The sequence below is a fragment of the Perognathus longimembris genome, chromosome 6, assembly GCF_023159225.1.
Source record: "Perognathus longimembris pacificus isolate PPM17 chromosome 6, ASM2315922v1, whole genome shotgun sequence".
Lineage (NCBI taxonomy): Eukaryota > Metazoa > Chordata > Mammalia > Rodentia > Heteromyidae > Perognathus > Perognathus longimembris.
Genome location: NC_063166.1, coordinates 82,637,078 through 82,663,583, shown reverse-complemented (window position 1 = coordinate 82,663,583; position 26,506 = coordinate 82,637,078). Strand labels below are relative to the sequence as shown.

At 69.5% G+C, this 26,506-nt stretch overlaps 1 protein-coding gene and 1 long non-coding RNA gene across 3 annotated transcripts in view; both read left to right on the top strand.

Annotated features, from left to right (window-relative positions):
• The window catches only part of Pmepa1 (prostate transmembrane protein, androgen induced 1), a 38,245-nt gene extending 14,603 nt beyond the window's left edge, over positions 1-23,642 (top strand). For both annotated transcript variants that reach the window (XM_048349657.1, XM_048349658.1), the window contains exons 2-4: positions 18,132-18,286; positions 21,249-21,302; positions 23,094-23,642. In XM_048349657.1, coding sequence (XP_048205614.1) covers positions 18,132-18,286; positions 21,249-21,302; positions 23,094-23,585 — 701 coding nt within the window. In that variant the 3' untranslated portion in view covers positions 23,586-23,642. The remainder of the gene's footprint in view (positions 1-18,131; positions 18,287-21,248; positions 21,303-23,093) is intronic.
• LOC125353916 lies at positions 161-16,367 on the top strand. Its single transcript, XR_007211375.1, has 3 exons — positions 161-297; positions 9,497-9,507; positions 16,355-16,367. It is a non-coding gene; the product is annotated as an uncharacterized LOC125353916 (long non-coding RNA).
• Positions 23,643-26,506: the final 2,864 nt, after the last annotated feature.

Sequence of the window (26,506 nt, the reverse complement as noted above, 5' to 3'; positions counted from 1 at the left end):
AGGCCTGGCCAGTGCCCCGGATGCCACCTCTGACCTGCAGAGGGTCACGGAAGCCCCGGACCCCCGCGCGCGGACCCGACGCCAGAGCTGGTGGGTGGGCGTCGCTTCCTTTTCTGTCGCACGGTGAAAAGCAGCCTGGCCCTTCTGATTCTCGAAAGCCATAGAAGTTTAGACAAGAATTCCAAGACACAGCCCCGAGGGTGAGGGGCTCCTGGTCTCGGCCGGCCTGGCTCCCGGCTCCCGATCCGCGACCCCAGATCTGCGACCTTTCTTCCTCTAGGCCCAGTCTGCAGAATGGTCGCCCGTGGGGGCCACAGTGGGGGCCCCCTCCGCGCCCATCCCCTGTGGGGGCCCCCTCCGCGCCCGTCCCCCGTGGGGGCCCCCTCCGCGCCCGTCCCCCGTGGGGGCCACCTCCGCGCCCATTGGATTTGTTGGACTCCAGGGTGGAAGCTTCATTTAAACTTGAAATAAGTAAACCTGACCCCCCGGGGATCGGGGATGTGGTCAGAGGTCAGAGCCGGAGAGAGCGTGGGGTTCGGGGGGGGAGGCCCCGCCGCTGGTCGGGGACACGGCTCCCAGTTGATCTGAGAGCCAGACAGAGAAACCACGGAGTCTCTGGGTCACTTGGCCTCGGCTGCACAGGGAGCCGCTAGGCCTGTGGCGGGAGGAGCTCGTGTTTGTGGGTGCCCCGGGGTGCCGGCACTGTTCTGAAGGCTCGGGGGCGGGGGTGTGCTCCAGCGGGAGAGCGACCCAGCTCTCAGTACCCATGCTGGCTTCCAGCGGGGTCTCTGCCCACAGAACGGGGCTGTGTGTGTGCAGGGCCCAGCAGTGGTCTTGGCTGGAGCCCCCCAGTCTCCCCACGCCTGGTGCGTCCACTGTCCTGCTGGAGCCCCCCAATCTCCCCACGCCTAGCGCGCCCACTGTCCTGCCAGAGCCCCGCAATCTCCCCACGCCTGGCAGGAGCCCCCCAATCTCCCCACGCCTGGCCGGAGCCCCCCAGTCTCCCCACGCCTGGCCGGAGCCCCCCAGTCTCCCCACGCCTGGCCGGAGCCCCCCAGTCTCCCCACGCCTGGCCGGAGCCCCCCAGTCTCCCCACGCCTGGTGCGCCCACTGCCCTGGCCGCCCAGCAGACCCAGACGCTGTGCTGGCCACGCAGTGCCCTGCTTGTGTTCAGACCGAGGCTCGAGCCGTCCTTGCTTGGTTTTGTTCTAGGAGGTCAGGGATGGGGAGGGGCCCCAGAAAGCGGGCCTTGGGTGTAGACGAAGGGTGGGGTAGGGGATTGGAGGTCCCCGCCGCAGCCCGGCGCCCTCTGCCTGTGCACAGCGTCCGGGGATGGAGGCTGCTCTCCTGCACAAGCACCCCGACTCCAGCAGACGCCCCGTGGCCTGTGCCCCGAGCCGCCCCGCCGACTCCACCCAGTACACCCACAGCGCGTGCCAAGGAGTCTGCGGCAGGCTGCCGGGGGAGCCCGAGGCCCTGGGGCCGTCGGTGGCCAGGCCTCAGCCACAGGAGCTGCTCTGCCCAGGCCTTCAGCCGCCTGGGTGCGGCCCGTGTCTGGGTGCGGCCCGTGTCTGGGTGCGGCCCGTGTCTGGGTGCGGCCCGTGTCTGGGTGCGGCCCGTGTCTGGGTGCGGCCCGTGTCTGGGTGCTGCCCGTGTCTGTCTGGGTGCTGCCCGTGTCTGTCTGGGTGCTGCCCGTGTCTGTCTGGGTGCTGCCCCTGTCTGGGTGCTGCCCGTGTCTGGGTGCTGCCCGTGTCTGGGTGCTGCCCGTGTCTGGGTGCGGCCCGTGTCTGGGTGCTGCCCGTGTCTGGGTGCGGCCCGTGTCTGGGTGCTGCCCGTGTCTGGGTGCTGCCCCTGTCTGGGTGCTGCCCGTGTCTGGGTGCTGCCCCTGTCTGGGTGCTGCCCGTGTCTGGGTGCGGCCCGTGTCTGGGTGCTGCCCGTGTCTGGGTGCTGCCCGTGTCTGGGTGCTGCCCGTGTCTGGGTGCTGCCCGTGTCTGGGTGCTGCCCGTGTCTGTCTGGGTGCTGCCCGTGTCTGTCTGGGTGCTGCCCGTGTCTGTCTGGGTGCTGCCCGTGTCTGTCTGGGTGCTGCCCTGTCTGGGTGCTGCCCGTGTCTGGGTGCTGCCCGTGTCTGGGTGCTGCCCGTGTCTGGGTGCTGCCCGTGTCTGGGTGCTGCCCGTGTCTGGGTGCTGCCCGTGTCTGGGTGCTGCCCGTGTCTGGGTGCTGCCCGTGTCTGGGTGCTGCCCATATGGAGATGCCCAGGAGGGCCAGCAAAGTCCCCGAAGAGATGGGAACCTAAAGCCGCCGTGTCACGGCCACTGCTGACCTGCAGGTCCAGTGTGTGGCCGAGGAGAAACATGGCCTCCGGCGAGGAGCCCTGGTTGCCCACCAGGCTGGCGGTGGCTCCCGGGCCTCCGCGGTCCTGTCCGTGAGGGGTCACCGTGGCTTTTCCAGGAGAGCAAGTGCCAGTTAACCTAAGGACATCCATACTCCCTGCCTTGCTGGAGCCTTGCTGACTCCCTTCCTGTCAGAGCAGCCCGGCTGGGTCAAGGGTGGCCCTGGAGACACACAGGGACCTGGGGGGGGGGGTGTGGCACCGGGGGACTCGGGGTGCTGGGGCTGTGCTCTTCAAGAAAGGTGCGGTGGTTGATTAGTAATGTCTGCTGTGGCAGTCACACAAGGGACTGGCAATAAATGATGGGGAAACATTCGCAGGTCCTGGAGATGGCTAGGTTTTTTCTCACCCCAGCAAGTTACCCTGGGCAGGTCACAGACCCTCGGGCATGGGGCATGCGCTCTGCTGACTTCTCTGGACCTCGTGTCCTGTCACCGGACGTCTCCTGGCTGTCCTGGCCCGGGAGAACCCCTGGGGAAGAAGGAAGTTGCTCTGCTGGGCCCTTATGCGTCCCCGGGCCTGATGGTCGTCCTCCGCCTCCGCCACGCCTTTCAGAGCCCATGCACTGGGTCTGGAGGACCGGAGGCGGCATCCTGTGAAAGCCAAGCCCGGGCAACAGCGGGTGGTAGGGACCCCGCTTTGCTGTTTGGGGAAACTGAGGCTCAACGGATGACCATCCGTGGGCCTCAGGGGCGGAGCGTAGCGGGTCCGGGCCCCGATCGGCCTCCGTCTGGGCTTTGGTTTGGGGAGGAGGAAGCGGAGGGGGAAGGAAGCAAGGGGAGCAGGGCGGCCCTCGGGGGGCCCTGGGCCCAGCGCTGGCCGTGATGTGGGGTGCTGGGGGGTGGCACGATTTGCTCTCGAAGCTGGGAAGCCCAAGAAGGAAAAAAACCTTAGAGACCCCCCCCCCCATGGGGCGTCCCGGCCTAGTGGCCTGGTGGCCAGTTGAGCAGGGGCCTGTGGCGGGAGGGGACAAAGGGGGCCGCCCTGGGGCCCAGGATGAGGCCTGGGACCACCCCCCCCTTTGCCCTCAAGGACACACGCGGGCAGCCACCCCCCTTTCCAGCGCTTTCTGGAAAGAGGTGGTGACATTCTCACCCCGGGCCCCGTCCCGCAACCCACAGAGGTGAGGTGACTCAACCCTCCCTGCTGTCCTTGCTCTTCACCGAGTGGCCCCTCACCCCAAGGAGGGGGACCAGCCATCGCTCCTGCTCACCCCAGATCGACCCTCTGGGGCCACATTCTCCACCTCTAAGGCAGAGCTGCCACCCCAACACTAGAAACCCTCCGAGCAGCTTCCGCCCAGAGCCGGGACAGGCCGCCCAGAGGCCCAGCCCTAGGGGACCCCGTTTTCTTATTTCCTCATTTCTCCCCACCCCCGCTCCCCGCAGACCCCAAAGCAGACCGATAACTTGGCGTCTTCGCTCGAGGCACCTGACACATGGTTTTCGCTGGGGAAGCCGCCCTGCTTCTTCAAATGGCCACTCTGTCAGCGCGTCTCCGCGCCGCGGGAAGCCTTTGTTGTGTGTCTAGACAGCACGCCCGTGGAATATTCGCGAAGGGAGAGACCTGGGGGGGCTGCATTCAGCCACCGCCTCACCAAGGGGGATTTGAGGTCCCGGGCTCACAGGCCCGCACTGCGCCAGACACCCCTGGCCTCCTCCGGACCCCCCCGGCCTCCTCCCGACCCCCCGGCCTCCTCCCGACCCCCCGGCCTCCTCCCGACCCCCGGCCTCCTCCCGACCCCCCCGGCCTCCTCCCGACCCCCCCGGCCTCCTCCCGACCCCCCTGGCCTCCTCCGGACCCCCCGGCCTCCTCCGGACCCCCGGCCTCCTCCCGACCCCCGGCCTCCTCCCGACCCCCCGGCCTCCTCCCGACCCCCGGCCTCCTCCCGACCCCCCCCCGGCCTCCTCCCGACCCCCCCGGCCTCCTCCGGACCCCCCGGCCTCCTCCGGACCCCCCGGCCTCCTCCCGACCCCCGGCCTCCTCCCGACCCCCCGGCCTCCTCCCGACCCCCCGGCCTCCTCCCGACCCCCCCGGCCTCCTCCGGACCCCCCGGCCTCCTCCCGACCCCCCCGGCCTCCTCCGGACCCCCGGCCTCCTCCCGACCCCCCGGCCTCCTCCGGACCCCCCGGCCTCCTCCCGACCCCCGGCCTCCTCCGACCCCCCGGCCTCCTCCCGACCCCCCGGCCTCCTCCCGACCCCCTGGCCTCCTCCGGACCCCCGGCCTCCTCCCGACCCCCGGCCTCCTCCCGACCCCCCGGCCTCCTCCCGGCCCCCCCGGCCTCCTCCCGACCCCCCCCGGCCTCCTCCGGACCCCCCGGCCTCCTCGGACCCCCCGGCCTCCTCCCGACCCCCGGCCCTCCTCCCGACCCCCCGGCCTCCTCCCGACCCCCCGGCCTCCTCCGGACCCCCGGCCTCCTCCCGACCCCCCGGCCTCCTCCGGACCCCCCGGCCTCCTCCCGACCCCCGGCCTCCTCCCGACCCCCCGGCCTCCTCCGGACCCCCCGGCCGCTTTCTTGGGCTTTGTTTCTATGTTGTTTTATTTTTAGATCCTTTTCTGGGGCTCTGGCTGTGCGGGGAGGCCGCGAGGGCCCCCCCCTTTCCTGTGTCTTCCTGACTGAGGCGCGAGGGCCCCCCCTTTCCCGTGTCTTCCTGACTGAGGCCGCGAGGGCCCCCCCCCTTTCCCGTGTCTTCCTGACTGTCTAGACGTCCCGCAGATGTGCGTTCCGGGGGGAAATGGCTTTTCCCGCTGTCCCGCTAAGTGGGGAGGCCACAGGCCCTGGCGGCCCTCTTCCCCCCCCCACAAAGGAAGGCTCTGTGCCCCGGCCGGGTCTCGGTGTTCACAAGGCCCCTCCTGACGGGCTAATGTGGCACCACCATCCGCAAGAAAAGGAGAGCGACTGCCAGGGACACGAGGACTCCCTCCTAAGGCGGGGGCTCCCTCCCACACATCCTCCCCTCGGAATACTGCCGTGTGTGTGTGCTGTGTGTGGCGTGTGCGGTCTGTATGTGTGTGTGGTGTGTGTGGTGTGTGGTGTGTATGTGTGTGGTGTGTATATGTGTGTGGTGTGTGTGCGCATGTGTGTGGTGTGTGTGTGGTGTATATGGTGTGTGTGGTGTGTGTGGTGTGTGTGGTGTATATGGTGTGTGTGGTGTGTGGTGTGTGATGTGTGTGGTGTGTGTGCGCATGTGTGCGCTGTGTGTGGTGTATATGGTGTGTGGTGTGTGTGGTGTGTGTGCGCATGTGTGTGGTGTGTGTGTGGTGTATATGGTGTGTGTGGTGTGTGTGGTGTGTGGTCTGTGTGGTGTGTGGTGCGTGTGGTGTGTGTGCATGTTTGTGATGTAATGGTGTGTGTGGTGTGTGTGGTGTGTGGTGTGTGTGGTGTATATGGTATGTGTGGTGTGTGTGGTGTGTGTATGGTGTGTGTGGTGTGGTGTGTGGGTGTGTGTGGTGTGTGTTGTATGTGCGCATGTGTGTGGTGTGTAGTGTGTGTGGTGTGTGTGGTGTGTGTGGTGTGTGTGCACATGTGTGTGGTGTGTGTGGTGTATATGGTGTGTGTGGTGTGTGTGGTGTGTGTGTAGTGTGTGCGCATGTGTGTGGTGTGTGTGTGGTGTATATGGTGTGTGTGGTGTGTAGTGTGTGTGTAGTGTGTGTGTGGTGTGTATGGTGTATATGGTGTATATGGTGTGTGTGGTGTGCGTGGTGTGTGTGTGGTGTGTGTGTGTGGTGTGGTGTATATGTGTGTGGTGTGTGTGGTGTGTGTGGTGTGTGTGGTATGTGTGTGTGTGGTGTGTGTGGTGTGTGTGGTGTGTGGTGTGTGGTGTGTGTGCATGTGTGTGGTGTGTGTGGTGTGTGTGTGGTGTGTGGTGTGTGTGGTGTGTGTGTGGTGTGTGTGTGGTGTGTGTGTGGTGTGTGTGGTGTGTGTGTGGTGTGTGTGGTGTGTGTGGTGTGTGTGGTGTGGTGTGTGTGGTGTGTGTGGTATGTGTGTGTGGTGTGTGGTGTGCATGGTGTGTGTGTAGTGTGTGGTGTGTGGTGTGGTGTATATGTGTGTGGTGTGTGTGGTGTGTGTGGTGTGTGGTGTGTGTGGTGTGTGTGTGGTGTGTAGTGTGTGTGTAGTGTGTGTGGTGTGTATGGTGTATATGGTGTATGTGGTGTGTGTGGTGTGTGTGTGGTGTATATGGTGTGTGTGGTGTATATGGTGTATATGGTGTATATGGTGTGTGTGGTGTATATGTGTGGTGTATATGGTGTGTGTGGTGTATATGCGTGTGGTCTGTGTGTGTGTGTGTGTACGTGTGTGTGCTCACCCACAGCCTGTGCTCTGGGGTCCACACTGGCCGTCTGTGGGTGCAGCTCGGTTCGTTCTGGAATAGCGGGGGGGGGGGGGCACAGTGAGAGGGAGCCGGGCACCCGGCCAGCGTGGCCCTCGAGACGGGGGGGGGGGGGGGCAGCGCCGCACGGGCCCCGAGCGGCCTCGAAGCTCGTCTGGAGGGGCGTCTGCCTGTGCGCCCACCCCGCTGTCCCCACACTTTCCGTGACGACGCGGGGCCTCCTGTGCATTGGGGGTCAGGGACCCCATTTCCACTGAGCCTGTGACTTGAGGGAGAGGCGTGGACTCTTCCTCTTCCTCCCCCTCCCCCCCTTCCCCCCTCCCCCTCCCCCGCCGAGTTGGCGGGGCGGCGGTGGTCCTGGGGTGCTGCCTGGTTCAGGAGGCGAGCGGCTGCTCATTTGTCAGGGAAAACAGATGTGGCGGGAGACAACATCTATTTTCATAATTCAAAACAAATCTGGCGTGCGCCCTCCCCGCCCTCCCCTCCCTCCCTCCCCTCCCCTCCCTCCCTCCTCTCCTCCCCTCCCCTCCCTCCCCTCCCCTCGGCGGCCGCTCATGCAGAACGCCGCCCGGCTTCCGCGGAGGTATTTATAGCGCCTCCGCGGAGCTCCCTCCCTCCTGGAGGAGTGGGGTTCTGTTGGGGGGGGGGACCCAGACTCTCGGGTGGGGGGGGAGGCGGCCGCAGGGGCTTTGCGGAGAGCTGGGAGCCCAGCCGGGGTGACTGCGGGGCCTCGGTCTCTCCGGTTGCGGGGTGTCGACGGAGGAGGCGGAGGCTGAACTTGGGGGAGACACCCAGACAAGGAGCCGGCACCCCACCTCCCGGGAGGCTGCGGGGCATTGATGCCGGGCTGGGTGGAGGCGCTTGGCTCTCGCCCTCCCACCGCTGGCCCAGAGTGGCTTGCTGGGGGTCGGGAGTGGAGGGGGACCCCTCAAATGAGGTGCCAGGGGCTTCCTCACGGGGAGCCCGAGCTGCACTGACCGCCAAGGAAGTTTGTCACCGGTCCCCGCCTGGTGCGGGGGGGGGGGGGAGGACTGACCGGTGCCTCCCTGTTGGCGGGTGGTTGGAGCCCTGCTGTGCACTCTGGGCGTCCGGAGTTGGGGTGTCTGCCCCGCCACGGGGAGCAGGCCGCAGGGTCGCAGACGCCCCATGCGCTCCCCAGCTCGGGGCAGGGGCCTCGGAGAACTGGGGGGCCGCTAGCCCGGGGGGACGCTCCCAGGGAGCAGGGGGTGGTGGTCGCCTCCGGGAGGAGCTGCAGGTTCCAGAACCTTCCTCTGGAGAGTGAGGACCGGCTGACCGCAAAGCCCAGGAGTCTCTGGTTTGCCCAGGAAAGCCACCGAGGATTGTTGGGGGGATGGGGGGGGCGGGTGGCATCGTGTTTTAAGAACTGCGCCATGTCCGCCAGGCCAGTGCGGCGAAGGAGAGACCGTCCGGTGGACGGGGCGGGAGGATCTGCCTTCCGCCCCCGCGGGCGGGCTGGCCCTGGGAGCCGGCGCTGTGCAGCCTGCGCCGCCCCGGCGTCCAGCTCAGAGGGCCCGGTTTGGGCCGGGGGGTGGGGGGTCCACTGGCAGCGTCCAGACGCCCCTGTAATACTGGGGTGGGGGGGCAGTGGCGGTCCCCGGGCCGCGTGGGGCTGGCGGGGCGCCCTGGCTCCTCACTGCGCCTGCGAGAGCCACGTGGCCGGGCTCTCCCGGGGGGGGGGGCGCTGCCCGAGGCTCATCTGTCCTCCCCCCAGGCCTTGGGGGCCTCAGGGAAGAGGCTGGAGGCCCTCCCTCCCCACACACGGGGAGGGGGCGGGAGGGGGGTCACTGCAGCTCTCTCGTCTAAATTTCCAGTGACGCCTTCCGAAGGTCATCTGCAGACCTGGGAGCCAGACCTGTGCGGGAGGGGGGGAGGGCGGGGGAGGGGCGGGGGCGGGGGAGGGCAGGGGGAGGGGCGGGGGGGCGGGGGAGGGCTGGGGGAGGGGCGGGGAGCGGGGGAGGGCTGCTGGCACAGCAGGGCGGTGCGTGGCCTCCCCCGTGGCCGCAGGGCGGTGCGTGGCCCTCCCCGTGGCGGCAGGGCGGTGCGTGGCCTCCCCCGTGGCCGCAGGGCGGTGCGTGGCCCTCCCCGTGGCCGCAGGGCGGTGCGTGGCCCTCCCCGTGGCCGCAGGGCGGTGCGTGGCCTCCCCGTGGCGGCAGGGCGGTGCGTGGCCTCCCCCGTGGCCGCAGGGCGGTGCGTGGCCTCCCCGTGGCCGCAGGGCGGTGCGTGGCCTCCCCCGTGGCGGCAGGGTGGTGCGTGGCCTCCCCCGTGGCGGCAGGGCGGTGCGTGGCCCTTCCCGGTGGCCGCAGGGCGGTGCGTGGCCTCCCCCGTGGCGGCAGGGCGGTGCGTGGCCTCCCCCATGGCCGCAGGACGGTGCGTGGCCTCCCCCGTGGCCGCAGGGCGGTGCGTGGCCTCCCCGTGGCGGCAGGACGGTGCGTGGCCTCCCCGTGGCCGCAGGACGGTGCGTGGCCTCCCCCGTGGCCGCAGGACGGTGCGTGGCCTCCCCCGTGGCCGCAGGGCGGTGCGTGGCCTCCCCCGTGGCCGCAGGGCGGTGCGTGGCCTCCCCCGTGGCCTTCTGGTTTGGCACACGCTCACTGAGCGCGCGTGTGTTGGATTCGCGCAGCGTTACCCCGTGTAGACCCGCGTGGCCACCTGTGAAGACACGACAGCTCCATCGCGGAGATGCCTCGTCCCGCCCTCCTGTGGCCCGTCAGCCACCGATCCACTCTAGAGCTCCGTCATTTCAAGAATGTTCTATAGGGGCTGGGAATGTGGTAGAGTGCTTGCCTGGCATGCAGGACGCCCTGGATTCGATTCCTCGCCTAAGCAGAAAAGGCCGGAAGTGGCGCTGTGGCTCAAGTGGTAGACTCCTAGCCTTGAGCACAGAGAGGCTCAGACGCAGTGCCCAGGCCCTGAGTTCAAGCCCCGGGACTGGCAAAAAAAAAAAAAAAGGAATGTTATATAAATGGAGTCAGGTGGGAGGCAGCTTCCCCAACTGCTTTTCCCTCTGGAATTCCCTGAGAATTCATCCAGCTTGAGTGTTCCTTTTCATTGCTGCGTAGTACTCCAGGGCATGAAGGCACCACAGGTGGCTTCACCGGCACCTTTCACCTGCCAAAGGATAGGTGGTGCGTGGCGCCGGCATTGCGTGGCACCGGCATTGTGTGCACCAGTGTTCCGTGGCACTGGCGTTGCGTGGCCCAGGGAATCCGGTGCGCAGGGTGGCGTGTGAGTGGCAGGCATCCTGTCGCCAGCACTGGCGTCGTTAGGAAGATCTGCCACGTCTCACGGACTCCCTCGCTGGCTGCACCGGCAAGGGGCGGAGCTGGGGCGGGGCGGGGCTGCACCGGCAAGGGGAGGAGCCGAGGTGGGGGCGGGGCTGCACCGGCAAGGGGCGGAGTTGGGGCGGGGGCGGGGCTGCACCGGCAAGGGGAGGAGCTGGGTGGGGGCGTGGCTGCACCGGCAAGGGGAGGAGCTGCGGTGGGGGCGGGGCTGCACCGCAAGGGGAGGAGCTGGGGTGGGGGCGTGGCTGCACCGGCAAGGGGAGGAGCTGCGGTGGGGGCGTGGCTGCACCGGCAAGGGGAGGAGCTGCGGTGGGGGCGTGGCTGCACCGGCAAGGGGAGGAGCTGGGGCGGGGGCGTGGCTGCACTGGCAAGGGAGGAGCTGGGGTGGGGGCGTGGCTGCACTGGCAAGGGGAGGAGCTGGGGTGGGGGCGTGGCTGCACTGGCAAGGGGAGGAGCTGCGGTGGGGGCGTGGCTGCACCGGCAAGGGGAGGAGCTGGGGCGGGGGCGTGGCTGCACCGGCAAGGGAGGAGCTGCGGTGGGGGCGTGGCTGCACCGGCAAGGGGAGGAGCTGGGGCGGGGGCGTGGCTGCACCGGCAGGGGAGGAGCTGCGGTGGGGGCGTGGCTGCACCGGCAAGGGAGGAGCTGGGGCGGGGGCGTGGCTGCACCGGCAAGGGGAGGAGCTGGGTGGGGGCGTGGCTGCACCGGCAGGGGGAGGAGCTGGGGTGGGGGCGTGGCTGCACTGGCAAGGGGAGGAGCTGGGGTGGGGGCGTGGCTTCACCGGCAGGGGGCGGAGCCGGGGTGGGGCGTGGCTGCACCGGCAGGGGGCGGAGCTGGGGGCGTGGCTGCACCGGCAGGGGGCGGAGCTGGGTGGGGGCGTGGCTGCACCGGCAGGGGGCAGAGCTGGGGTGGGGTGGGGTGGGGTGGGGTGGGGTGGGTGGGGTGGGGTGGGGTGGGTGGGGGATGCCCACCCTGAGGCCAGGCGTAGAGCTGTCCCGGCGGTGTCTGGCGGTATTTACAGAGCTAACCACCGCCCGGGCGGGGCAGAGGAAGCCAGGAAGGGAGTGGCTGCCAGGGCCAGGCCGGGGCCAGGGCGGGAGGGAGGCCGTCTGGGCGGGGTCCAGGGCGGCCTGAGTGCCCATGGGTGGGGTGGGGGGGCAGCTGGCTTTGCTGCCCCTCAGCCCTTGCCGTTCACCTGCCTGGGGCCCGAGGCTCACGCCTGGAGTCCCGGCTTCTCGGGAGACTGAGATCTGAGGATCGTGGTTCAAAGCCAGCCCGGGCAGATAAAGCCCCCCTGAGACTCTCCTCTCTGATTAATCACCCAAAGTGATAGAGTGCTAGCTTGGGCAGAAGAGCCCAGGGCCAGCACCCAGGCCCCGAGTTCAAGCCCCGTGACCGACAAAAGAGAATAAAAACACACGCAGACCCCGGCCGATCGTCGCCGCCATCCCAGCAGCTCCCCGTGGGCTCTGCCTTTCCAGATGGGGAAACTGAGGCACGGGGAAGGAAATAGCGTTCTTGTGTCACACGCCGGGCCACTGAGAGCCCGGATCTGGGCTCCCATTGCTGGACTGCAGTGATTCCAGAATGTTCCTGGGGGCCGGGTGGTGAGGCCGCCGTCCACCCCCACACTCCCCCCCCAGAAGAAGCTGGGGGGCGGCTGCCCCCGCCTGCCGACCCCACCGGCGCCTCCCCGACCCGCGCCATTTGCCCAAGGGGCTTCAGCCCCGCGCGCCGTGCCGCCCCTTCCTTCCGCGCTGAAGCCGCCGCTGGTGGCACCGGGCTCCCGAAGTTCAGCCCTGGAGAGCACCGGCCGGGGGGGCCGCGGGGGGCACCGGGCACCGAGTCCCGGGGGGGGCGGTGCGCCTGTGAGCCCCGCACACCGTACGCCTGACCATGTTGTGCACGCGTGGGTTTAGTGCCGGTAGTGAGGCTCGAACTCGGGCCCGACGGGCCGGCCCTGACGTCTTGAGCCACGGCTCCGCGCCCGGCTCTTTGCAGTGAATGGGAGACGGAAGCTCACAGACACGCCGCCGGGGCTGGCCTCGAACCGTGATCCTCAGCGCTCACGGTCCCGAGCGACCGGGACGACGGACACCCGCCGCCGGTGCCCGGCTGGTGACGAGTCCTGAACCGTGGACGCGGCCCACGGAGGGAGCGGCCGCGCCATCGAGGTGCTCGGCTCGCTCGCCGCCCAGACCCGCGGGCGGCCGTGCGTGTGCACGCAGACAAGCACGCGCACGCGCACGCGCCTGTGAACGCCCGCGGGCGGCCGTGTGTGTACGCAGACACGCACACGCGCGCGCACGCGCACACGCTCCCGTGAGCTTGTCCGTTGGATCCTGTCCCCCTCCTCCCGCTGGCCGAAGTCACAGGGCTGAGAAGTGACCCCCGTGTCGTCCGCCCCCCCCCACCGCCCCTCCCTGCCCCCCTCCCTCCGTTAGCCGCGTGGGGCCCCGGGCGGCGGCGCCTCCCCTTCTTCTCCCTTGCGCCCCGAATTCCCTCCATCTTGCCTCTAAACCGCACGCGGACCGGTACCCCCCGAGAGAGCGCCTCCAGCCACGCTCCGTGTCGGTGACAACCGGAAGATCTCGCTGGTTCTTCCCACGTGGATAACGGCCGGAAGACGAAGCGCCCTGCCTCGTGGCTGTCACCGAAGGGGCGTTTCACCCCGAGGCCCCCCGATGGCTCCCCAGGCCTCTGCCCCGCTGACCCTGGCGCCCCGTGCCGCCGCCCTGTGGGCGCTCAGAGCTCCCCGAGGCTGCCAGCGCAGCTGCCCACGCGGCCACCTTCCTCCCACGCCCGGGGGGGGGGGGCTGAGGGAGGAGAAGCAGGCAGCTCCCCCAGCCCGGGGGGGGGGGGCTGAGGGAGGAGAAGCAGGCAGCTCCCCCAGCCCGGGGGGGGGGGCTGAGGGAGGAGAAGCAGGCAGCTCCCCCAGCCCGGGGGGGGGGCTCTTCTGACCATGCGCACACGAGGTACCAGAGCAACCACGCCGCAGGGCGGTGCTTGCCTTACCTCCGGAACCCCGCAAGCCCAGCCCTGAAACTCCTGGAAACCACTGCACCCCGCCTTTCGCGGGGCTCCCCGGGCCTCCAGCTGCCCCCCGGGCTCTGGCAGCAGACGTGGAAAGGGGCTGTTTGCCAGCCACCCCAAGATAACGAGAGCCTGGAGAGGACAGCCAAGCCCAGCAGGGCGGGGCGGGTCATGAGGGGGGTCGTGCTGTGTGCGGGGGGGGGGGGGGGTTCCTTAGGACCGCCTAGTGCCTAGCAGGGAGGGAGGGTGGATGGATGGACAGATGGACGGGGGTGGCTGGGCACATTGGTTGATGATGTGGGGTGGATGGGGGACAGGTGGATGGATGGACAGATGGACAGGGGGTTGGCTGGGCACATGGGTGATTGATGATGTGGGGTGGATGGAGGATGGCTGGGTGGATGGATGGACAGATGGACAGGGGGTTGGCTGGGCACAGGGATGGTTGATGATGTAGGGGGTGGATGGAGGGACAGGTGGATGGATGGACAGATAGACGGGGGTGGCTGGGCACATTGGTTGATGATGTGGGGTGGATGGAGGGACAGGTGGATGGATGGGACAGATGGACGGGGTGGCTGGGCGCAGGGATGGTTGATGATGTAGGGGGTGGATGGAGGGACGGGTGGATGGATGGACAGATGGACGGGGGTGGCTGGGCACATTGGTTGATGATGTGGGGTGGATGGAGGGATGGCTGGGTGGATGGATGGACAGATGGACGGGGGTGGCTGGGCACATTGGTTGATGATGTGGGGTGGATGGAGGGACAGGGGGTGGATGGACAGATGGACGGGGGTGGCTGGGCACATTGGTTGATGATGTGGGGTGGATGGAGGGACAGGGGGGTGGATGGACAGATGGACGGGGGGTGGCTGGGCACATTGGTTGATGATGTGGGGTGGATGGAGGGATGGCTGGGTGGATGGATGGACAGATGGACGGGGGTGGCTGGGCACATGGATGGTTGATGATGTGGGGTGGATGGAGGGACGGGGGTGGTGGAGGGTGGATGTGGATGGACGGATGGACAAGCGGTGAACTGAGGATGGATCCGCGCGTGCAGGAGAGGGAAGTGTCGGGGCGTGGCGGGGACAGGTCCCCTCCGCAGATTGGAGGCGCCCAGGTCCCGGTGCGGAGGTGTCAGGGGCCCCACGCCTCAGAGCCTCGTGTTGTGTGGCCGCCTGGAGCCCCCTCCAGTGGCCGGGGAGCCCCAGGTCCCGAGGGGCGGTGCCCTGGGGGGCCGCCGGTGCCGCGCCCGCCGGGCAGGGTGGGAAGGCCGGGGCAGCAGGCACGTGGCTGCTGAGGAGGTCCTTCCTGGACGTCCCGGGTCCACGGGACGCAGGTGCCCCCGGCGGGGCAGACGCCGGCCCGGGATGTCCGCTCCCGCTGACCGCGCTGCGCCGTCTCCTCCCCCTTTAATCTCATTTGTTCTCTTGGAAATAGTGAGAAAATACCGGGGTGCCCGTGGCGGGGCCCCGGGGCTGCTGTGTGGGCACCGCGGGGCCCTGACCTGCGTGGCCAGATCCTCCCCCCCAGGGCAGGCATCCGTCTGTGGATTTGAACCCCAAATGGGCCCACCCTGCCCCCCAGGCCTCCGGAGAAAAAGCAGTTCTTCCCCTTGGACTCCCGCGCGCGTTTAGCCCGAGGCAGGGCAGCGCCTGGGCTGTTAGCAGGGGGAGGCAGAGGCGGGGGCCTGGGTGGGAGGGGGCAGTAATGGAGCGGCTGGAACCCAGCGCCGGGCCTCTTCCCCTCCCGCCCCGACGCGATGGCCACCGTTCCAGAGCGCGCCGGCTGGGCCCCCGGGGCCGGGCCTGGGGTGGTCGCCGTCTAGAATCGCAGCCCGGGGGCTGGGTGGACCCTCCCAGCTCCCGGCTGAGAAAGGAGGCGCAGCTCTGGCTCCCGTGGCGGGGGGGGGGTCACCTCGCCAGCCTCTCCCGTTTGAACCGGGAGGGAGCCAGCGTGGATTCGAACCCAGGTCCAGGGGCTGAGGAGTGGGCCGTGAAAGCGGCCACCGATGCCGGCCTGCACCACCCACATTCACGCCGGTGCCACCCCGAAGCACACCGCCCCCCCCCCAGCACTCCTCCCCCGCGCCACGCGTGTCAGCGTCTGGCTGTATTCAGAGGCTTCCCATGAATGCCACAAGCATGGTGTGTTCCAGGCCCGGGCGGGACCCGGGGCCGGGGGCCAGGCAGGCCGGCTGGGCGGAGGCCCGGCTGCCCCCGGCGCCGTCCTGGGAGGCCCCCTCGCGGCACGAGTGGACCCGGACATCCCTGAGCCTCCAGCTCCTCCTGGCGCTCCCTGCCGCCCAGGGCACGAGGGGCACGCGGGGCTGTGGGGGGAGCTGACGGGCTCTGACCCCCACACAGGAGGCCCATCCGGATTAGACCCACGGGGGGAGGGGGGGGGCAGAGGCCCCATGCTCCCCGGTGCCCCTGAGCCACCTTGGGACACCTCGCATCTCCTGGAACCCTACACACCTGGCCCCGGGCCCCGGCGGCGTCTTGTGGGGCGCGGTCCCCTGTCCTTGCGTGACCTTCCCGGGCCCTTGCCTGGGGGGGGGGGGGCGGTGCTGGTGGCATGTCTGTGCTCTCCCACTCTCTACAAGCATCCAGATTGTTCCACGCCCCCCAGCCAGCCTGCAGGGCTCATGCATTGTCCTCAGGTCTCCTTGGGCTCCAGCCTCCCCCCCCCCCACCAGGAGGAGGGAGACTGAGGCCTGACCAGGTCCTGTGGTGGCCACTCTCCCTCCTTCCCTTCCTCCTGGCCTGGGCAGAGCCCTGGGGACAGACAGCTAGGGGGGAAGGGGCGGGGGGGGGGGTCTGGGATAGGGGAGGGGATCGCAGGCCCTTGGGGCGGGCGTGGGTGGTGCACAAAGCCAGCCCTGTGTGTCCCCTGAATGCGCAGCTTTGTCCAGCCCCAGCAGACAGACCCGGGCCTTGCCCCAGGGGGCCAGGCTGCCCGGGCCCTGAACCCGCCCGGCCCGGGGACGCGGGAGGTGTGGCCGCCGGGACCTGGTCCCGGGCCTGGCCTTCGCCCCACCCCGGCTCTGCGGTTCCCTTGGGACCATGGGGGGGGGCCACCGGCAGTGGCGGGGGCCCGAGGCCCATGCCGGCAGGAGGCTGGCGGTGGCCCTGGACTTGAACCTGCGTCTCCAGGCGCCCTCCCTGAGCTACCTGCTCGGCGTGTTCCCGCGCATGCCGGGCAGGGCCATCTGGACCCCCGCCGGCCCTCGGCCGCCCCCCTGAAGCCACCGCGTCTTCCAGAGGCGGGGGCCTCCGCTGGCACCGGCTGACACCAGCTGCTGGGCACAGGCTGCCAGTCAGCAGAAACCACCCCGCCTGGGCAGGAGAGGGGACCCCCTCCCCAGCCCTGTCCCCCAGAGGCGCCCCATCACGCCTGCCGTCGGCTGCGGCTTGTGGCCATGGCACGGGGGCGCTGTCTGTGGGTGTCGGGGGTCAGGGTTGTTGTTTGCTGAGGGGGAGGGGGAGCCGCGTGTTGTCTGTTACGGTACAGGAATTTCAAGGTGTGTCCCCGTGGGGTTAGGAGGTCAGAGGGTCTGGGTTTGCAGGTGTCGTTTGGGGGTTGTAGGAGCGTTGGGTGTGAGAGTGTGGAGGTGTGCGCTGGTTGTGCACACACACACACTTGCACCTATGTCCATGGTTTTGCTGTACCTGGCTCCGGCTTCCCTCCACACCCCTGGCCCACGGGTTCCTCCACTCCCCTCAAGGAGGTGACGGGCACCCTGGCCCCGTTCTGTGAGCTGCAGTCCTGGGGCCGGGGGTGGGGGGCCCCCGAGCCGCAGTCCTGGGGCCAGGGGTGGGGGACGCCCGAGCTGCAGTCCTGGGTCCAGGGGTGGGGTCCCCCCGAGCTGCAGTCCTGGGCGCCGGGGTGGGGTCCCCCGAGCTGCAGTCCTGGGTCCGGGGGTGGGGTCCCCCCGAGCTGCAGTCCTGGGCGCCGGGGGTGGGGTCCCCCGAGCTGCAGTCCTGGGGGCCGGGGGTTGGAGGGGCACAAGCTGCAGTCCTGGGGCTGGGGGTGGGTCCCCCCCGAGCCGCAGTCCTGGGTCCGGGGGTGGGGTCCCCCGAGCTGCAGTCCTGGGGGCCGGGGGTGGGGTCCCCCCCCGAGCTGCAGTCCTGGGGGCCAGGGGTGGGGGCCCTGAGCTGCAGTCCTGGGGCCGGGGGTGGGGTCCCCCCCCGAGCTGCAGTCCTGGGTCCGGGGGTGGGGTCCCCCCGAGCTGCAGTCCTGGGGGCCGGGGGTGGGGGTCCCCCCCGAGCTGCAGTCCTGGGGCCGGGGTGGGGTCCCCCCGAGCTGCAGTCCTGGGGCCGGGGGTGGGGGACGCCCGAGCTGCAGTCCTGGGGCCAGGGGTGGGGGGCCCCCGAGCCGCAGTCCTGGGGCCAGGGGTGGGGGGCCCCCGAGCCGCAGTCCTGGGGCCAGGGGTGGGGGACGCCCGAGCCGCAGTCCTGGGGGCCGGGGGTGGGGTCCCCCCGAGCTGCAGTCCTGGGGCCAGGGGTGGGGGGCCCCTGAGCCGCAGTCCTGGGGCCAGGGGTGGGGGACGCCCGAGCCGCAGTCTGGGGGCCGGGGGTGGGGTCCCCCCGAGCTGCAGTCCTGGGGCCAGGGGTGTGGGACGCCCGAGCTGCAGTCCTGGTCCAGGGGTGGGGTCCCCCCGAGCTGCAGTCCTGGGCGCCGGGGGTGGGGTCCCCCGAGCTGCAGTCCTGGGCGCCGGGGTGGGGGTCCCCCCGAGCTGCAGTCCGGGGGCCGGGGGTTGGAGGGGCACGAGCTGCAGTCCTGGGGCTGGGGGTGGGGTCCCCCCCGAGCCGCAGTCCTGGGTCCGGGGGTGGGGTCCCCCCGAGCTGCAGTCCTGGGGGCCGGGGATGGGGTCCCCCCCCGAGCTGCAGTCCTGGGTCCGGGGGTGGGGTCCCCCCGAGCTGCAGTCCTGGGGGCCAGGGGTGGGGGGGCCCTGAGCTGCAGTCCTGGGGCCGGGGGTGGGGTCCCCCCCGAGCTGCAGTCCTGGGGCCGGGGTGGCGTGTCCCCCCCGAGCTGCAGGCCGCCCCTGAGCCTCCGCGCCCCTGTCTCCACAGCGGAGCTGGAGTTCGTGCAGATCCTGGTGATCGTGGTGGTGATGATGGTGAAGGTGGTAGTGATCACGTGCCTGCTGAGCCACTACAAGCTGTCCGCCCGCTCCTTCGTCAGCCGGCACGGCCAGGAGAGGCGGAGAGAGGACGGCTTTTCCTCGGTGAGTGGCCCAGCCGGCGGCGGGCCTGACCCGCGGCCCAGCCCAGGAGCGAGGCTGCCCGGCGAGGCGGAGCAGCCCCGAGGCCGAGCCCAGGAGCGAGGCTGCCGGCGAGGGCGCCATCGTGACCGCGGACCCTGAGCCGCACGGTTCTCCCTGCCCTGCGGAGGCCCCGGCTCCCCAGGCCCAGCCAGGCCCCGGTAGCCCCGCCGTGCAGAAGGAGGCCTCAGGGCGGCCCCCCACCCAGCGCAGGTCCAGAACAGCCGGGGCCCTGCGGTCGGGAAGCTGCTCGCCGGCCAGATCTGCTGAGCACCCTGCGCGTGGGGCGGGGGTGGGGGGGGTGGGGGGGTGGGGCTGACTCGGGTGGCCGCGGGGGAGGGGAGGAGAGGGGTCCAGCCGCCCGCCTCCTCGTCCCGGGAGTCTGGGCCTCGGCCCGCCTCCGCCGAGTGTCTGTTCTGGATGCGGGCGTTTCCCCTGGCGTCCCCTGAGCCCTGCGGGGTGACCAGGCGCGCAGGCGGCCCGGGGTCCAGGCTCATGGCTCCGTTCCCGAGTGGAGGCCGGGCAGCTGCCGGTTCAGATACCCTGGACCCGGAACCCGTCCTCGGGGTGCAGAGCAGCCGTCACTACCACCCTGTGGGTGTCGTCAGAGGTCCTGGAGTTTGAACCCGGCCCAGACTTGCTCAGCACACACTCTCCCAATCGAGTCATGCACCCTGTCTTTTGGCATCAGTTAGGTTTCAGACGGGGTCTCCTCTCACCTCTGCCCAGGGCCCCTCCAGCCCACCGTCCCCCTCCTGCCGGGGGCCCTCTGAAGCTGGGGACAGCCCTCGCCAGTTCACGGACTGACACGGGGTCCCTTTGACGTTTTGCCTAGAACCGGGGGAATCCCCCGCTCTCCACCTCTTGAGTAGCTAGGATTACACGCATGAGCCACTGTTGTGTACGTGGAATGTGCGTGCGTGTGTGTGTGTTCTTATGCCAACCCTGGGGCTTGAACTCGGGGCTGGGCGCTCTCCTTTAGCTTTTTCACGCAAGGCTGGCACTCCACTGCTTGAGCCCCGGCTCTACTTCCCGTTGGGGGGTAGTTGGTTGCAGATGAGAGTCTCTGGACTGCCCTCCACGGGCTGTCTTGAACGGTGAACCCCAGACAGAGCTCAGCCTCTTGCGTGGCTAGGACTGCGGGTGTGAGCACGGTGTCTGGTGACCCCCGAGGTGTGTTTCGATGTGAGCACCAGCGGGCCTTCCCGTCTCATCTGCCGTAGCCCACGGTGGCTGCGAACTTGCCCACTCTGCCCGGGAGGCCCAGTGCCCTTTCGGGGGCCTCTGTCTTGCTGTGGAGTGTTTGGAGCAGAAGCCGACGTCTGCAGCGGGGGGGTCCAGGTCTCCCGGGGGGTGGGGAGGGGGGACACACTGGCGGCGCTGACGGCCAGGCAGGCTGGGTGGCGGTGATCACCAGGGGCAGGGAAGGCAGGGTCACGGCTGGCTGGGTCCCTGGGGACGCCTGGGGCCAGCAGTGCCACCCAGAGTCTCCGAGCCGAGCCGAGGGGGGTGTTGGCCCCCAGCCGAGCGGGCCCGGCTCCTGTTTGCCGTGTCCATCGCCCAGCAAGGGAGAGGCCGACCCACCCAGGCTCGCCCCGGACGTGGCTTCTAGCCGTGACCTCTCAGTGAAAGCGGGGGGCCCCGGTCCTAGCTGTGTGGAGCCACCACTCAGCCTGCCTGGGGCACGGGGGACAAGGACACGGAGGGGCGGGGCGTCTCTGAGATGGCCTCCGGGTTCCCCAGATAGTAAGGAAGGCTCCCGTGAGGGGCGGAGTCAGCCCTCGGCCCCGCCCACACTGCCACCCCACCCCCAGCTGCCGGGACCCAGTGACACGTGGGAGACCGCGGGAGTCGGGAGGGCCCGTTGGGCAGTAGAGGCACAGACTGTCTACCTGGGCAGAGGTGTCCCCGCCCCGGCCTCGGGCACCGGCTGGGACACAGGCTCTGCCTCGCCTTCCCATCCACACCTGCGCTGTCTTCCCACGGTGGCAGCCATGCCGGGGTCTGGGACGAGGAGACCCCGGTCCTCTGTCCCCAAGCAGGTCATCAGATCTCAGCTCCCGGGCCCAGCCAGGGCCAAGGTCTACCCAGCGGCTTCAGGGGTTCAGGGGCACCCCGGACGCCCGATGCCGCTGTGCCTGGCAGGCTTGGCTTGTGGGGCTTGGGGTGTTGGGGAGATGGGCTTGTGGGGCGGAAGCTGATCAGAGCTGGGGGCTGGGGGAGATGGCCGGTGGGTGGACTGGAGGGGCGGGAGAAGGAGCGCGGTGGAGAGGGCGGTTGGGGTCCCTCGGGGGCCGCTGGGAGGATGCAGGGCCAGTCGCCGGGCAGCAGGGTGGGTAGGGGCCATGGCCTCCAGGGGCCAGTGTGTCCTGTTGGGCGTTTTCAGAGCCCAGTGCCCCCAGGGCTGGACAGGGCACCTCCTCTGCCTTCGGGCCATTTCCACGGCGACACTGGTCTGCATGGCCGTGGGCAGAACCGTGCTGTCACCTGAACACGTGTCCAGTCCCTGAGGGTCACGTGGGCTCCTGGTGGCTGTTACATATTCAACATGTGACGTTGGGTGACTCCGTGAGCCAGGTGTGACCGCGCTGGCAGTAGTGTTGACCTGAGACAGAGGACCCACAGTGTGCAGGGGCTCCGGGAGGGAGGGAGGGAGGGAGGGAGGGAGGGAGGGCCACGCCACACTGTGCTGCGTGATGAGCTCACCCCGAGGCCCCCACACGCTGCCATGGAAGGGGTCCCTTGGGAAGGGCTGCCCACAGGTCAGGCGTGGACTTTGAAAGGCAGGATGGGAGCGCCCCGGGAGCTGAGGGCAGTGGGTGAGGAGGCCCGTGGCCCCGTCCCAGAGACCCTCCGGGCCACAGGGTCCCCAGCCAGGCACAGCAGCCGCCGCCCTGCTGACCGGTGTGTCCCGTTCCGCCTGCAGGAGGGGTGTCTGTGGCCCTCGGAGAGCACGGTGTCCGGCGGCGGAATCCCCGAGGTGAGACCCCTGCACGACTCCCGAGCCCCGCCCTGCCCCGCCCACTCCCCTCCTGTCCTCCGTGCGGAAGCCACGCCCCCGGCCCCACCACGCCACCCCCTCCTGCGTGGAAGCCACGCCCCCAGCCCCACCCCGCCCACTCCTGGCCTCTGGATGCCACGCCCCCAGCCCACCCCACCCACTCCCCTCCTGACCTCCGTGCGGAAGCCACGCCCCCAGCCCACCCCGCCCACGCCCCTCCTGACCTGTGTGGAAGCCACGCCCCTGGCCCCACCCCACCACCCCCTCCTGTGCGGAAGCCACGCCCCCCAGCTCACTGCCCACGCCCCTCCTGACCTCCGTGCGGAAGCCACGACCCCAGCCCACCCCACCCTCACCCCTCCTGACCTCCTGTGCGGAAGCGACGCCCCCCAGCCCACCCCCACCCACGCCCCTCCTGATCTCCTGTGTGGAAGCCACGCCCCCAGCCCCACCCCGCCCACCTCCTGGCCTCTGGATGCCACGCCCCCAGCCCACCCCACCCACTCCCCTCCTGACCTCCGTGTGGAAGCCACGACCCCAGCCCACCCCACCCACGCCCCTCCTGACCTCCTGTGCGGAAGCACGCCCCCAGCCCACCCCGCCCACTCCCCTCCTGTCCTCCGTGTGGTAGCCACGCCCCCAGCCCACCCCACCCACGCCCCTCCTGATCTCCTGTGTGGAAGCCACGCCCCAGCCCCACCCCGCCCACTCCCCTCCTGACCTCCGTGTGGAAGCCACGCCCCCAGCCCACCCCGCCCACGCCCCTCCTGATCTCGTGTGGAAGCCACGCCCCCAGCCCCACCCCGCCCACTCCTGGCCTCTGGATGCCACGCCCCCAGCCCACCCCACCCACTCCCCTCCTGACCTCCGTGTGGAAGCCACGACCCCAGCCACCCCACCCACGCCCCTCCTGACCTCCTGTGCGGAAGCCACGCCCCAGCCCACCCCACCCACGCCCCTCCTGACCTGTGTGGAAGCCACGCCCCCAGCCCCACCCCACCCACTCCCCTCCTGTCCTCCGTGTGGTAGCCACGCCCCAGACCACCCCACCCACGCCCCTCCTGACCTCCTGTGCGGAAGCCACGCCCCCAGCCCACCCCACCCACTCCCCTCCTGACCTCCGTGTGGAAGCCACGCCCCAGCCCCACTCCGCCCACTCCCCTCCTGTGCGGAAGCCACGCCCCCAGCCCACCCCGCCACGCCCCTCCTGACCTCCGTGTGGAAGCCACGCCCCCAGCCCCACCCCGCCACTCCCCTCCTGTGCGGAAGCCACGCCCCAGCCCACCCCGCCCACTCCCCTCCTGACCTCCGTGTGGAAGCCACGCCCCCAGCCCACCCCGCCCACTCCCCTCCTGACCTCCGTGTGGAAGCCACGACCCAGCCCACCCCGCCCACTCCCCTCCTGACCTCCGTGTGGAAGCCACGACCCCAGACCACCCCGTCCACTCTTCTCCTATCCTCCTGTGCGGAAGCTCTGAGCCCCACCCCGCCACTCCCCTCCTGACCTCCTGTGCGGAAGCCACGCCCCCAGCCCACCCCGCCCACTCCCCTCCTGACCTCCTGTGCGGAAGCCACGCCCCCAGCCCACCCCGCCCACTCCTGTCCTCTGCGGATGCCCCGCCCCCCGAGCCTGCCACGCCCCCTCCCCCTCCGTCCTGCGGAAGCCACACCCCGAGCCCCGCCCCGCCCAATCCTGCCCCGGTCTGTGCCCCCCCAGCCCCCCCCCCCCCGCCCGCCCGCGGCCCTCCTCACCCCTCCCGCCCCTTGCAGCCGCAGGTCTACCCGGCGCCCCGGGCCGCAGAGCGCCTGGCCGTGCCGCCCTTCGCCCGGAGGGAGCGGCTGCACCGCTTCCAGCCCACCTACCCCTACGTGCAGCACGAGATCGACCTGCCGCCCACCATCTCGCTGTCGGACGGGGAGGAGCCGCCGCCCTACCAGGGCCCCTGCACGCTGCAGCTGCGGGACCCCGAGCAGCAGCGGGAGCTCAACCGCGAGTCGGTGCGCGCGCCCCCCAACAGAACCGTCTTCGACAGCGACCTGCTGGGCGGCGCCGTGCCGGGCGGGCCCCGCGCCCCGAGCAGCCACTCGGGCGTCAGCGCCGCGGGCTACGGCGGCGGGCGCCTGGGGGGGCCGCCGCCCACCTACAGCGAGGTCATCGCCCACTACCCCGGGCCGCCCCTGCTGGAGGGGACCCGGCTCCACGCGCCCCACATCGCCGCCCTGGAGAGCAAGGAGGACCCGCAGAAGGGCCGGCCGCTCTAGGGGCGGCGCGGCGACGCCGGGACACCGCCACCGCCGCCGCCACCGCGCACCCCCGCCGGGCCGGGCGCGGGGAGCCGGGGGCCCCGGGAGCCCCGAGCCCCCCTCCCCGCCTCCAAACACTTGCGCGGTCCGTCTGGTCTAACGCACAGCTGGAAAGCCCGCACACGCCTTCCACGCCGCCCCTGGAAGGCGCCAAAGGAGGAGAACATTCGACGGTCGCTCTTTGGTTTCCTTTTTTTTTTTTTAGTTGAGCTGTGTGCGCGAATGCTTAATTTTTATTTTTATTTTTTTTTGGTTAATGATGGTTTCACTTAACTTTAAAGACCTATTTGCACAAAACCTTTGTTTAAAGATCTGCAATATTATATATATATAAATATAAATCTATATAAACTAAGAGAAACTGTATGGGGGACAGGAGTATTTTTGTATTAGAAGAGGCTTATCGAGAGGAGTTGTTTTCTGAACTCAAAGAGGGGGGAAAACGGCAATTTTTGAGTGCCAACTCAAAGTGTGTATTACCTTGTAAAGAAAAAAAATTATACAGAGCAGGGGTTTAGAGTTATTTATATAAATGTCAAGATTTTTGCACTATTTTTTAATATAACTATGTCAGTGCTTGTTGGATGGAAAGTTCTATGGTGTCTGTTGAGACATGTCCGGTGTGTGTGTCTGCCAGGCAGGGGGTGTCTCCTGGTCCCCGAGTCCCCTGGTCCCCTCGGCCTGGAGAGGCCCCCGTGGGAAAGGCGCCCCGTCCTGCACCCTACACATTCCCCAGAAGGGGCCCCGTGTCCCCCCTGACCAGGGTGGCCCTTGGATTGTGGCAAAAAGAAGAGAAAAGCCCCGAGAGGCACCGAGCTCCCGCAGGTGGGTTTGGGTTGTTTTTGTTTTTGTTTTTCTGTTTTTGTTTCTTTTTTTTTTTTTTTTTGCCTTTTCTCAAATGAAAATAAACTCTTCTTGAAGGATCTTCGTTCTTCCTCCTCTTGTATGAACTAGGGGCGGCCCTGGCGGGCGGAGGGCACCGCCACCCCGGGCCGACCCAGGGGCGTGGGCACGCTGGCCCCGGTCAGGGCAGGGCAGGTGGGTGGCACTTGGTGCCCAGGTCCCCAGAGGCCCGGGTGCGAGCCGTCCGTGTCACCCCGTCCTCATCTGTCTTTTCATGTAATGGGGGGAACAGGGCCCCCCTCCCCCAGGAGATGGTGTAGGTGAGGAGCCCAGTAGGCAAGGGTTCCCCTCTGAGGAGAGCAGAGCCAGGCCCCCCGCCACCCCCAAGCGCGTCCCTTCTCCGGGCTAGCCGGGTTCCCTCCCCCGCGCACACGCTTGGTTCCCTGTGTCTGTGTCTCTCGGCCCTGCTTCCTGGTTGTGTCAGCGGGCGTGGGCTCTGCCCGCACCGGGCGGGGGTGGGCGCAGGGCGGCAGGCGGGGGCCCCCTGGGGTCAGCGGGGACGGTGGTGAGTCACTCCCCCCCCCCCCCGTCCCAGATGACCCCCCCTCTCCTCCCTGGTGCCAGTGAGTTGGAAGCGGCCGTTCGCTGTGCCAGCAACTTCTCTGTTCCCTGCAAACCGGTGCGGCTCGCGTGGACCCCTGGGCATCGCCGGGGCATCTGGAATGTTCCGGGACCTCCCTGCTCTGCGGGCAGGCCAGCCGGCACCCGCCTCTCCTAACGGGGTTCCTGGAGCCGGGCCGGGGCCCACGCCTACAAGCCTAGCGACCCGGGAGGCTGAGACGGGAGGTTTGCCTGGAGAAGCCCTCACTCCGCGAGACCCGTCTGCACAGGGCTCCCCCTTTCTAGACCTTTCTAGACCTCCGTCGCCCTGTGCCGCGCCCGCCGGCCGGGGCCGGGGCCCTTGACTGTCCCCGCTGGCCTGCGAGCCCTGAAGACCAAAGGCCTGGGCGAGAGGGGCCCGGGCCCGGAGCCCGCTTGAACGCCATGCTTCACGCGTGTTCCCACGGGGGGGCGGGGAGCGGGGAGGCCCGAGGGCAGGCGCCCCTCGGAGGGCGGCACGGGACCCGTGGGCGCTGGTCAGAGGCAGGGCGATCGTCCAGCCCCAGCTGCCCAGGAGGATCACGGTTCAAAGCCAGGCCAGGCGGGAAAGTGAGATTGCGATCTCCAAAGCCACAGGCGGAGCTCCCGCCTCGAGGGAGAAGCCAAGGGGCGGCACCAGGCCGCGAGTTCAAGCCCCCGTGGCCCGAGGGTGTGATCTGGAAACCCCGCGAGGCGCCCGGGTCCCGGCCGGGGCGGGAAGGCACCACGCTGGACTTGGGGGGCCGTCGCTCAGCCCAAGCTCAGAGAGGGGAGCGGACAACCCGGTGCCCGGTCCCGCTCACCGTCCGCCTGCGGGCGACCCTGCGGCGCCTCGGCAAGGCCGGGTCCGCACCACCGACGGCCGCACGGAGGCCAAACCGCTCCAGAGACACCACGGCCGCCCGAGGCGGACCCAGGGCTGGGGCCTCAGGTCCCAAGACTCAGAGCCAGAAACACCAGCGCTGCCCGGGAGAGGGCGGGCGAGGGTGCTGTTCCAGGAGGAGGAGGAGGAGGGGGGGAGGAGGAGGGAGGAGGGGGAGGGCATGTGTGCTCTTCCAGGAGGAGAGGGAGGGGGAGGAGGAGGAGGAGAGGAGAGGGGAGGGGAGTGTGCTGTTCCAAGAGGAGGGGGAGGAGGAGGGGGGAGGGAAGGGGAGGAGGAGGGGGGAGGAGGAGGAGGAGGAGGAGTGTGCTGTTCCAAGAGGAGGAGGAGGAGGAGGGGGGGAGGGGGAGGGGGAGGAGGGGGAGGGGAGGAAGGCCTGTGTGTCGTTCCCGGCGCGGGCGGGCCGCGCTGCTGCAGCTTGGTTCCGGGGGGCGGGCTGGGCGCGTGGCGGGAGGCGCGGCGTCCGCGTGTGGGCAGCCGGGGCCTCGGCTGCGCCCTCGGCCCTGGGGGTCAGCGC